Source organism: Chenopodium quinoa, unplaced genomic scaffold, assembly GCF_001683475.1.
Source record: "Chenopodium quinoa cultivar QQ74 unplaced genomic scaffold, ASM168347v1, whole genome shotgun sequence".
Taxonomy (NCBI): domain Eukaryota; kingdom Viridiplantae; phylum Streptophyta; class Magnoliopsida; order Caryophyllales; family Amaranthaceae; genus Chenopodium; species Chenopodium quinoa.
The window spans coordinates 2,939-16,711 of NW_018744489.1; the positions used below are offsets into that span (position 1 = coordinate 2,939).

Sequence of the window (13,773 nt, forward strand, 5' to 3'; positions counted from 1 at the left end):
AGCATTTTCAATAGTATTATGAAAACAATTCATATTCCAAATTTATATTTTTAAGGTTTCTGATTTGGAGCTGGTGTGTTTATTATTTGAAATAAAATTACTTGATCTCTTTAAGTTTTCCAAAAAAAAAGAAAAAAAAAACCTCAACTTTATTTAAAATTAATTTTTTTTGTCCACATTCTACAAAATGATGAATGGTTTTGAACTTAGATAAATAAGGTAAATCGGATTTTTGAACTGGTTGGCCTTTTTATTTTTTTTCTTCTTCTGATCTAATTTCATTTGATTTTAAATTAGATGTATGCCAGTAAAAATTAGAGTTGGTCTTATACATTTGGTATAAGGTTTTACTAGCTGTCAGCCTGTACATTTTGCGTGTGGGACTAGAAATGGATTCAGAATTGGTTGGTACTTGACTATTCACTGTTTATGGGTTTGAAGTATATTTCTCTCTTGAAAGGATATTGAAGGCATAAAATAAGTTAATTTACAATTTAAATGGTCTATATATCCATAGGTATCCTGCAATGTGCTTCTGTTAAGCCTATGTTCTATACAATTTTATTTTTGACGGAGAAGTCGGATTATATTTTTTGGGGTTTTCTGATATTTGCTAATCTATTTATTTTTATTAAAAAGCTTTGATCCGCGATTTTTTTTTTTTTTAACTACAGCAAAGAAAACATAAAATCGGCTACAGAATTAAATTAGAGAGGGTGCTACGGCATTTTGCAATTTTGGTGACTACTTTTCTCAGTGTATTATTGTAGATGATTTTATGTAACTAAGGTATCAATGTGTGGAGGTATTGAGTGGTATAATTGTTTATTAGTCCAGCCCAATTGAAGTAAAATGTATTTAGTTTTGGTCCATTTACTTGGTCCATTTTTTATTACATTTTACTAGTTTGAATTAAGTCCAATTTAAGGACTTAAGTTGTGGCTTCTTCTAAAAGTTTTTGATGGGAAATCTTGTGATAAACAGGTGACCAAGTGAGGCAGCCAGTAGCTGTACACACTCACACAAAAAGAGAGAGAGTTTGTGCTCTTTTACAAGAGCTTTCAACTTCGGATTTTTATTACGTTTTACTAGCTTGAGTTAAGTCCAATTAGCTACATTAACAGCCTGTATAAATAGGTAAAACAATAAGATATAGTATAACATACTTCGTATTAACTAACAAGCATTTGAAAGAATAAGACATAGTAGTAAAATATGTTAACTAACAGGAAGTATTTCATTGTTTACCAACTTTAAGTAGGAGCAAAAAAAAGAAACTTTTGAAAGAAAACAATCTAGTCCAAATGCATTCTTGAATAATACGGAGTACAAAGTATACGAGTCTATAATTTTTTGATAGAAGAATAAACAGGATTTTATATGCTCCCTATATATGTATAATTAGTATAAACTACAGCAACATTAAAAAAAAAAGTGCAAGGCCAAAAGAAGTGATGAATGCTTACCAATAGAAATGCCAAAAGAAAAGTGAGAAAGAGCTTCATTTTTTCAGATGTCTTCCAAGTTCCAACTGTTGCGTATGACCCCCCTACCACAGGCTCTGATAGTACTAGTAGGCTAGTAGCATTCTAGTATAGCTACACGGATTAAGAAACTGTTTTATCCATTTTTACTTGTAACATTTCTCATTTTACATTGACCGATTCATTGATTGGATGATAATTATATATAATTACCAACAATTAAAAAAATATATAAATTTGATATTATGTAGTTATAAATCAATCAATAATTTATTAAGATCTTATGTGACTAATATAAACATCAAACTCGGTCAAAGTAGAGTGTAAATAGTATAAAAGTCAAAGTATTGCAAGTGAGAAGAAATCCAGAAAAAGTGTTGCAAGTCAAAGTAGTGGAACTTTTTTTCCGCTCGTCTCTTATAAAGTTGACACGTCTTGTTTTTACAAACTCTAATATGACTACTCCCTCTTCTAGAAAATTAAAACTTTTTCTTAGATTAACATTGACCAGAAATATGTTGTTAAATGTTCTTCCTCTTTTGATGGTGTACGTTTGTCAATGAATATATTTTGACCGGAAATATCTTAGTGTTGAAGTATTAATGTAGGTTAGTTATGTATGGGCTAATACATAGCAATATTAAAATATAAATATAATGAAGGTACATGCATGGAAGAGAGAAAAAATTTATGTGGACCTCACCATCGATTGTTATATACACTCGGGTGCATTGTATATCCATGAGTATTTTGTTCTCATTTAATAGAGAGCAAAAACTAACCTTGCGTTAGTTGAGTATACGGTGCACATGGGTATATATAACAAATTTCACGTGAAATAAGAGAAAACAGTGATGGGATCACACTCTAATTGTACCACTAGAAGCTTACAAAATACCATTGGAAGTTATTTAAGCACTACTAAGAGTGTATTAGTACCAATACAAGCATATGACTATATTATACTCTATATGTTGAGAGGACAATAATCTAAATTCATGGGCATGTTAAAATTTCATGCCAAATTACTAGAATGCCCCTGGTTATACATCTGACCATGCATAATTGTTAACCTTTTGAATGCCTCATATCTTAGTTGCATATTAGTAAAAATATTATAGTTTAATACAGTGGCGGAGTCAGGATTTTCATTGCGGGTGGATGGATTAAGGAAGTCGTTCTATAATTTGACAAAAACCCTTAGACAATTTAATTTAAATTGAGATAAATTAATAAGATCAAATACTTTTGCCCAAAATCCATATTACGACCAATAATTTGGGTTTGTAATTTGACCAGTTATTTAAAAATTATGTATTAAAGTTAGAACATGATTTTATAAAAGGAAAAATTGATTTGAATAATCCCACCTTTGGTCGGTTTGCTGTTAATAATCCCACTTTTAGATTATTATTTAATAATCCCACCTTTATAGGTCATTTTCTTTTATTGGTCCCTTGGGACCGCTAACTTGTACATTAGGTTAACTTTTTTTTTTTTTTTTTTTTGTGATTTTAGTGACACATGTTAATACATAAATGGTCAAAAAAGAAAGAAAAAGATAAACTTAATTTTTTTTTAAAAAAAAACAGCCACCCCAAACACTAACGCCACCTCATCCACGCTTTCGGCAACCATTCCTCCTTAACCCTTCCCCTAAAATTAAACCACCACAATTCCCACGCTCACCCCCATCCCAGAAACACCTTTTCTCCTTCCCTGGCGCCGAAAGCAACACCAGTGAGTACATCAATGGAGGTTGTAAACAAATATGACAACTTCACGATTTTTCAACGATGATCGCAACAGCAAAAGAGTCTTCAAATGACGCGTTTAATTGTTTGAAATTACCCTTAAAAATAGCACTCATTAGATCTATAGGTGAAACCTTGATTGGGTTGGAAGTTGGAACCCATTTGATTGGCGAAAAACACTAATTAAATTTGTTTGATATTTTGATGAAAAAATTGGAAGATTTGATTAAAACCCAAAAATCAAATATGGTGGGAAGAAAATAATTATAGAACAAAGTAAAATGGAGTCTCTCGCAAAATAAATTTAATTTTAGTGGAAGGGGGGCGGTAGTCGTTGGTGGTTTTAGGTGAAGGGAGGCGGTTCGTTGGGTAGGTATGGGGAGGGAGTTTTGCGGTGGTGGTGATGGGGAGGGGATGGGGGAAGCCGGAGAGTGAATGGGAGGTGGATGGGGTGGTGTGGGGGTTTGGGTTGGCTGGTTTTTTTTTTTTTTTTTTTTTTTTTTTTTTTTTTGTTTTTACTTTGATTATTTATTTTGTTTTTTTTAAAGATTACAACTAATCACAAAGTGACACATACATTGTAACCTATTAAAACCGGTTACCAACAGGTTAGGGACCATTAGAGAAAAAACCCCTATAAAGGTGAGATTATTAAATTATAATCCAAAGGTGAGATTATTAAACTGGCCAAAAGGACAAATTGCTTAAAACTTTTTTATCATTATTGTACACACAAATTGCTTAAAACTTTTTTTTTTCTACTTAAAAAGTGGGGGGACAACTCTTACAAAGTGGGGGGGGGGGGGGGATATGTCCTTCCTTGTACCCACCTGGCTCTGCCAATGGTTGAATATTATTCTGTAATAAACTACACATTGATATGAATTTAATAAGACTTAATATGAATTAAATGATTATATTATACTTTATATGTTGAGAGTAATTTAGAATATTATCTCAACCTATGAATTATGCTTGTCAAAAACAAATTACGAATAATGCTAAGATTTCAAATGAAAAAAACAAAAAAGATCAGAGCCTTTTTATTTTTTTAATAATCACAACCATAGGCAAAAATTAATATTCACAAACTCTTCATATTGATTATAACTTGTAACCATATTTCTGTGTTTAATCTTAGGGAATATTTTACCATCCTTCAAAACACCTTATTTTGATTTAATCATCTATTTTTTTTATAATTATTTTATCACCCATAAAAATGCAATATGTTAGATTTCACCCAACTGTAACTTCACATGATGGATAAGGCAGTGTGCGTAAATGTGTAAGTCATTCGTTACTTTACTTCATTATCTCTGTAGTCTGTTGCATTGCGTGGTTTTATGTTTTGGATAGAATTCTTTCAATACTTGTTGGAGACAGACTAATGGCAACTCAAGCTTTGACGAATGTACTCAAATCAAAATTAATAATTACTTGTTGTTTGCTTATAATTGTTGGAGACAGATTAAATTAAATAATTACTTGTTGTTTGCTTATAATTGTTGGAGACAGATTAAATTAATAATTACTTGTTGTTTGCTTATAATTAAAAAATTCTTTCAATACTTGTTGGAGACAGATTAAATTAAATAATTACTTCTTATTTGCTTTATAAATAGCAACTCAAGCTTTGACGAATGTACTCAAATCAAAATTAATATCCACAAACATCTCATCCAATCAACTAACAAAATGAAGATGTTTTTTTTGGTGTTCTCAGTTTAGCCGTAGTGTTTTTTGGTGGTAATTTCTCTACTCTTAAAATTGTTTAACAATATAAATTGTAAAGTTTACTTATGCACTGTACAACATATATATATTACTCAGTATAATTCAAAATGTTATTAAACTAGTTACAATGTATACTTTCATAATATATATCGATCAACTTTAATAATTATGTTCCATGCAGGTTGTGAATGCGGGAGAAGTTGACTTCCATAAGAAGTCCGAGTTCAAGGAATCGGACTACGTGTTCTTCAACTATAACGACCTTAAGGTCGGGCGCGAAAATGCCGATTTACTTTGGTGGCGCATTCGATGCAGAAATCCCACGTTTTCTTCCTAAGAAAAAAAGCCGACATGATCCCTTTTTCATCCCAACACCTCTCCTTTATTCTCAACTATTTCAGCTTCCAACCCGAATCTCCTCAAGCGAAAGCCATGGAATTCAGTCTTAAAAAGTGTGAGGCCGAAATTCCCCACGCCAAAGGAGCCAAAAAATGCGTTACATCCTTAGACTCTATGATCGACTTCAAAAGTAGCACTACCAATAACGGTGGTCAGTTATTTGATGATCTTAAGGTGTTGAGTACAAGTCCACTTCTGAAATCAGCCAAAGTATTTCAACCTTACACAATCATTGAGCAGCTAAAAAGAGTCCCGAGCCCTAAAATGACCGCGTGTCACATGCTGACTTATCCTTACGCGGTCTACTATTGCCATAACCCTGACCCTGAAAACCGAGTGTACGAAATTAGTTTGTTGGGTGAGGATGGTACTCGTGTTAACGCGGTTGCCAGTTGCCACATGAACTCGAATGCATTTGACGCTAATCTCGCGTGTTCCGTATGTTCAACATTGCACCCGGCTCTCCAGTTTGCCATTTCCTCTCTTCTGATGGCCTGCTTTGGGTGCCTGCTAACCCATCCTTGATCTAATAGTGCTACTGCTGCTGCGACTACTAGTACGAGTTCTTTAATGAAGCAAGAAAGATGCTACTTCACTCTCATCGGACTCAGATCCACTCTATGTTAGTGTAGTTTGTTCTTGTTTATAACTTTCTAATGTCTTTAACTTGGCCATGAAGAGGATTCCCATAACTATCAAGTGTTTAATTGGGTCCTTAGTGTATGTTTTTATGATCGATTAATAAAATCTTAGCTTGGATTATGTGCAAGTACTATACTACCGCTAAATCCATGTTTCTCACTGTGAGAAACAAAAATTGTTTCTCACAGGGGTTTTTAACTTTTTATACTACCGTGACTAAAGTGGTACAATTTTATCATCTATTTCTTGTACTACCCTGAACAATTTCGTATCATCGCGACTAAAGTGGTACATTTTATTTACGAATTGCCACGGTGAGAAACATAAAATATTTCTCACAATGAGTAAATGGGACATCCTCCTATACTACTATTGGGGTATTGGGTGTTATATTATCTGTCTTCGATTGTTTTGCAAAATCAAAGCTATGGGAAATCAAGTGTAGTTCGTTCATAATCGATTAACAAACATTGGGGAGTGGTGACTGGTTATTGTTCGTTTTTTCAAAAATCAATGCATAAAAGTTAGGGTTATGGACTGCAAATGTCCAATCTCCAATCATACACTAGAAGATGGCTTACTAGAGAGCCGGGTGCAATGTTTAGTAATTTCAAAAAATGTATGAATTCCGTGAAAATGTTTACATAATTACTACCGAGTAATTACAAAGACGTAAAACTAAGACTATGGAGCAATTAAAACAACTACAATCACTTGAATTTTTTTGTAGTCGTCAATACATCTTCCTTTGTTTCATATGAATTTGTTTGAACTCGAAGAAATCAAAACTAAATTTAATTTGATAAACATTGTCACCACGTGAGTGACATGACCAATTAACCCAACCCAAATACTCAAATTGAGACGTATTACCAAATTGAGCTGATTTCACAAATAATTTACCAATCTAGACGCGTGGCCAAACTATTTACGAAACTAAGCTTCTTAGGTAAAAACGCTGACTCGGTTTAAAACGCTAATATGTCAAAGCCAGACCTTAAAACGCTGACTGAGGCAGCATTTTATATCAACAGATAATGCAACAGGCAGCGTTTTATCTACTGGCTGACTACAGCCAGCAACAACAGCCCCAACAACAGCAGCCATCCTCCACCACCACCACCCTCCTCCACTGCCACCTCCCATCCCCACCGGCATCCACCACCACCACTTCACCATCCACACACCCCTCCAACACCTCCCGACACCACCACCACCATCTCCATCCACCACCATCTCATCACATCCACTTACCACCCTCCCCCACCACCACCACCGGTATCAACCACCAACCTACCACCACCACCACCGCCCATCGACCAACACCCTCCACCGATGATTTCAACCATCCTTAGGCACTTCAAACCACCCCAACGACTTCCAAACCAGCCTATACTGATTTATTTTGAACAAAATGAATCAAATATGCATAAATAAGGAATTTGAAGTTCAAACAAGACATAAATTCATTCAAAACACATTTATTATAATAATAATGTAATGTAAGTGTTATATACAACAGACTAGAGAAGCTCATTACAACAATTAAATCAGATAATTTTATCCTATCCTGACACATTGATCCGGTGTAACGGTTCTCTATCCTGTATGTTGCCTCTCGGTCTGACACGACGGTTGTAGTGACGGACGGTGGTAAATGGGTCTGGGCGTACTGGCGGAGTCAGCTGGCTGGATGACGAGTCATCCGGATGAGGTGTGGGCGCGGAACTGCGGATGACGTACTCCTCTGTGGCCGTGAATGACGCAGGATCACCCCCACCGCTACTCTGGCCAGCCTCGAACTATGAGTGGACAGAGTGGCCTCCATGACCGTCCCGGGGGTGGACGAGATAGGAATGACCATATCTTTGCAAGGTAGCCATGCCCATATCTCGCACCCGCTCGATCTGTGCTCTAGGCGGTTCAGGTATCTCTGGAAGGGCGTCCGACAGTGCATCAACCATCGTCGTCATATCCAACGCCTGCAGTAATTATGGATGAGTTAGTTAAATGATATACAAATTAAAAATTGATGAAATAAGTAAATCAAATACACTTACATATCCATAGATCACGTCAAAGGATGGATGGTAATGTGCGGATGGCGGCGTGTAGCTGGGGTTGATAAAACGTCGTGTAATATGCCTGTACCACACCATGTATGGATCGTATGGATCCATAACGCCCTGGATGGGTTCATCAGTGACGACGAACTCTAACTGTCGATACCACAAGTCAATGTACTGGGCATGCTCCATGAACCAGTTCCTCTCCCTCTTTCCCCGACGATCAATGCAGTGCAGCCGAACACTAGTGTCATACTGCTGGGGGACAGGCTGGCGTAGTCCAAACTATTGCATGACTCTATCCGGTAGGTGACTCTCCACAACCTCAAAACAGATCAGGGGGACCCTAGCACGCCACTGCGCCTGATGATCTAGCAGATGTGGAGGCATGGGAGCAACTAAATCGGCTTCATACGGGTCCCATGTCATCTGCAATAACACATACAAAGTAATATCGTAAACAGGTTAGTGCATATTAAATAGGTTAAGAGTATACATAATAAATAAATGTTTACAAAATAAATTAAAGTTATCACCTGATCCTCGGTGATTCGGTCAAGTGCGTCTCGGTAGTACGGAAGGCCCCTCGTCGCATGCACATATGTCAGTCTGGGGACCGCCCATCTGCAACCGTACGCCTCGTCAGCGGTAGGGCGTGGTGGAGGAATGTACCTCTGATACTGCTGGTCTCGATCCTGCTGCCCCTGACGATGTATAGCAGGCCTACCTGGCCTGCCTACATGGATGTGCTCCCAAGACCAATACTGGACATCAAACACACAAAAACTAGGTTAATTGTAAACTAGGTAAGAACTTACCAAATTAAATTGTTAACAGTTAGGTAGGTTACCTGAAGCAAAAATAACAGACCGCTGATCTCACGAGAACCCCGGCGGGATGCTCTACACAGATGGCGATACAACATCGCCAAACAAGCACTGCCCAGCTGTAGCCACGGATATGCTCCTAGTCGTGGTCTAACAACTGTAGGTAAATGATCTGTTCATGGCTGCCACTCTTGCCACCGAACAACACACCCGAGATGAGCAGAAAAAGGTACGCTCGAGCATGTCTCTCAACAGTGGCCTGATCAGCATCGTCTGGAAACACACAAAAAGTGTCGCGTATCCAGCCGGTCCTCAATCCGCCACCCCTGATATCGTCCGGACCTGGTTGAACCTCGAGAACCTGAGCTACATAACCGGGGGGATCGACCAACGCAGATCCAATCACCGGACTCCCATGAATGGGAAGGCGTGTGAGTATCGCCACGTCTCGCAATGTCACAATCGCCTCCCCAACAAGTAGATGGAAGGAGTGCGTCTCCTGTCTCCATCTCTCCACAAGCGTAGTAACAAGCGCTGGGTCGACATCTCTGAACGCCATCCGATGTATACCCATGAAGCCAGCCTGCTCGACGAAAGGCAGAATGCGGGGATCGATAACCCAATCCCTAACGAACGCGGTAGTGTAGTGCCGCAATGTCAGGATGCCTGCCGGATCAACCGACTGAGTCCAAATGTCAAAGCTACGATGTGTGTCCTGTAGGGTAAGGACAGAAGGGTTAGTGGGTCCGAGTGTCCTGTCTCCGGGTATCCTGTCTCGGGTGTCCATGGTATCTGTTCATTAACAATGGTATAATCCAACAATTAGAGATTAACAATTACAGACAAGCGATAACAAAATACAGGCAGCGACAAACAACAAATTTCAAATCTCATACTTTAATCTAAAAATATTCTAACTATTACAATCATTAGAAATGCAGAAATACAATCAACGTACTATTCTACTAAATCATTCTAGATAAAATAAAAAAATAAAAATAATAAAACTTAGTGCCCGGTCGATCTAGATGGACACGATATCTTGTTGTGACCCTGCTGGTGACAGAGGCTGCATTTGCTCGCGGGACGGTTGGTCTCATCCATTTCATTGCGTATGCGCTTTGACTTAGGGCGACCTTGTCCTCGTACCATGCTGTTGTCGGGAATGAGTTTAGGGCCTCCATACTCTCTCCATGCCGTCTCACAAGGGATAGGCCAGAATTGGGGAGCGTATGTGTTTGCGTAGGCCTCTGATTGCAGTACCCGGTCCACCCATGGCCGCTCTGATATCGAATACTTCGCACAAAACTTCTAGAACATGAGAACATGGGAGGTGGAAGATCCGTGGTTTATTGCATGTACACGTTCTTAACTGAAAGTTAACAGTATGTCTATGGCCTCCTTTTCTACCAATTCTATCTCCCCTCTTTGTTTCAACTTGATATATATGCAGTCGACGGTTATACGCTTCCACTTTGTGATATCTAGCCTTTGCGATGTTTTTCTCCATAGTGGAAGTGACCTTGGGGGGGTATGCAAGTCCTTGTTCAGATGTAGCCTGAGATAATTCCCTTCTATCAGTGAAATACTTATTAACTCTATGGAATGTTAACTCAACAAGGGACATGATAGGTAGAAATCGAGCACCCTTCAACACATTGTTAAATGTTTCTGAGAAGTTCGTAGTACATATCCCATATCTGCGACCAGCATCGTAAAACAAAGACCACATAGGCAACGACACTTGGACAATATACTGTATGGCCTTGGTACATGCCTGACCGATCAAACTCAAATCAGCTTGCAGTTTTCTTTCCTGCCTTTGGTACGCAACAGCCTTGAACATATCTCTCATGTCGTTTCTTCGCACGTGAGTCTTCAAGTTAAAAGCCAAGTGGCGAACACAAAACCTGTGATAGGCTCGCGGCTCGGTGAATCCACGTTAGGGTCATTCATTGCTGCAATGATCCCAGCATGTCGATCAGATATAACACAGAGGCCATCTCGTTGAGTGACATGAACCCGAATGCAGCCCAGAAACCAAGACCAGCTGGAAGTGTTTTTCCCTTCGACTAATGCAAATGCAAGCGAAAATACTTGGAAATTTGCATCCACACTTGTAGCAACCAACAATGTTCCTTTAAATTTCCCGTACAAATGCGTACCATCGATACAGATGACAGACATACAATGTTTAAAACCTTCAACACAAGGGCCGAAGGCCCAAAATACTCGTTCAAACACTTCCATGTTGTTGTAATAAACACCGTCTACCAGAGCTTTGTGTTTCCATAAAACAACAGTTGAGTGCTTCCATGAAGTGCGGAAGTCTGACATAAGAACTCTCCCAATCTCCAAATACTTGAGCTATGGCTTTCTCCCTAGCATACCATGTTCTTCGATAAGTAACGTCGAACTGAAAATGCTTGGATATGAGTTCCTGTATCAATTGAACTTTCAAGCATGGATCTTTCTGCACAAAAGACTTCACAAAATCGAAAATTATGGATGAATCCAAGTGTGCATGATCTGTAGATAACACTTCAGTGACATAGGTCTCCCGGTGCGGGCCTTTGTATGTGACTATGGTAAAGTCGTCTGAGTGCTCACTCTTTTTTTTAGTACCTCGTAGCGACCAACCACAATTCTTCTTGCACCGCAAATGAAGGACCTTCTCATTCGAGGTCACTGTGGTGTAGAGTTGGTTCCTTTGTATAGAATACTTCTTCACCATTTCCTGAAAAAGTTTCTTAGATTCAAAGAACATACCCTTCTCAAACTCTCCCCCGATCACAAATGTTGTATGCTACTTGATTCGGCCCAATATTGATCAACATTATAATTCTCATTTAGTTGACTGAACCAAGGAATAGGAGTTCTAACCATGGCCTCCCCACCTTCCTTGTCTGGAGAATCAACATCCATGTTATCCAGTCCATCTTCCTCCTCTTCGCTCTCAGCCTCATCATTTGTTTCCGAGCGCATCATACACAGACAACTCGTTATTCACCAAATGTTGTAGATTTTCAAGATGATTCACCAATGGTTGAGACGGTGATGTATGATCATCATGCTGCGTAGGTGAATAATTATGGAGTTACATCGGAGAAGATATAAATGTGTTCGACGTCGAAGGACCAGATTGGCCAAACATTGTCGTAGATGGTCCACCATATATAGGTGAAGCTATATGTGAACTCAACGGCATCTGAAACTGATCATCATGAAGCAGTCTACTGAAGGACCCCATCCCATATTGAGTTGATGGAATGTCTTGTGAAGGCATTTGGAAGGACTCTGTGTATCCGGAAAAATATGTAGCTTGTTGATCTGGTCGAGTACTTTGTTGAGTACATGTAGACACTATTTCTACATATATCTCATGTGGATAACCCCTCATTAAAACAGCGCTCCTCAAAGCTTTCAAATGTCTATCGTTAGAACAAGTTAACACTTGAACCGCATTATTAGTCTCAAACCTCATTTGAATGTTAAGTTGTGCATTCATTGGGTTTAAGCCAATAATGCTATGAACCTCGTTCATCAGATCGTTGAAAGTCATGTCCGGTCCAAGTGGCAATGGTTCCATATTTCCACCACTATACTGGACATTCGGTCCATCAGACACAAATTCACCCCCCCACCGCCATAACAAAGCTGCGTTTTGTGCAGCCATATTCTACACAACAACCTAAAACACATCTTAATTGCAATCTCCAGCAATTCGCACTATAACAACCAAGATATTCACACTATAAACATAATTAACCAACATTGTTCCAATTCACATAACAACCAAAACAAAGTACACAACCAACATATTCACACTATAACAATTAACATATTCTACATAACATATTTTTCGTAATTAAACAACAATGTAGGCTACTTTATCAAATTAGAACAACAATTTCATCAACATTATCAACAATTTCATCAACATTTTCAACAATTTTATCAAACATTTCCACAATTTCATCAAAAACTTTCATACTAAACTAACATCAATTTAGGGCTTTTATACTAAACTATTATCAAATTACAACAAACTAACTTAGAATTATCAACATAATTATCAATTTACATCAAACTAACTTAGAATAATCAACAACATTATCAAATTAAAACAATGTAGTATATAATTATCAAACTAACCTAGGTTTTTAGATTTTAAAAACCAATGAGTGAGAAGTACCAACAATGTGATTAAAAAGAAGAGGAGAGGGGCGGCGGTAGCAGGCAGTAGGCGGCGGCGGCGGCGGCGACGGCAGCAGGCACTAGGCTGCGGCGACGACAGATTGGGTAGACAGTTGATGAAGAGTGTGAGAGTGAGTTTGAGTTTTGAGGAAGAGTGAATGTGTCGCTTTTTCCTGGAACAATATAACAGTGAAAAACGCTGCCTGTGGCAGCATGTTTCTAGTATTAATGAAACGCTGCCTCAGGCAGCGTTTTAAGGCCTGTTATAGGCTTACACAAAAACGCTGATTAAGGCAGCGGTTTTGTGTATTTTCAGTTTTTTTTTTTTTATTTATTTTGTATTTCACAAAATACGTAATTTAAAAAATAAAATAAAATGAGAAAAAACGCTGACCAAGTCAGCGTTTTACCTTAGAAGCTCAGTTTCGTAAATAGTTTGGCCACGCGTCTAGACAGTGGCGGACCCACGTGTAGTCATAGTGGGTTCGCGGACAACCTATTATTTTATAAAAAAAAAAAAGTTCTTATTATCAGGGAGTTTAGCTTGCAGCCCAGTGGTTTTTTCCCATCTCTCCACACACGAGATGTGGGTTCAAATTCCATTACTTACAAAACACAAGCTGAGCTTTCGCTCCTCCATTGAAGCAGCCTACTGCCTACTCTAAGG

At 38.3% G+C, this 13,773-nt stretch overlaps 1 protein-coding gene across 1 annotated transcript; it reads left to right on the plus strand.

Annotated features, from left to right (window-relative positions):
- The first annotated feature begins 5,407 nt into the window (after positions 1–5,407).
- LOC110697647 (BURP domain-containing protein 17-like) lies at positions 5,408–5,899 on the plus strand. The gene has a single exon (XM_021875026.1). It carries the CDS (start codon positions 5,408–5,410, stop codon positions 5,897–5,899), a length of 492 nt encoding a protein of 163 aa, XP_021730718.1.
- The last annotated feature ends 7,874 nt before the right edge of the window (positions 5,900–13,773 follow it).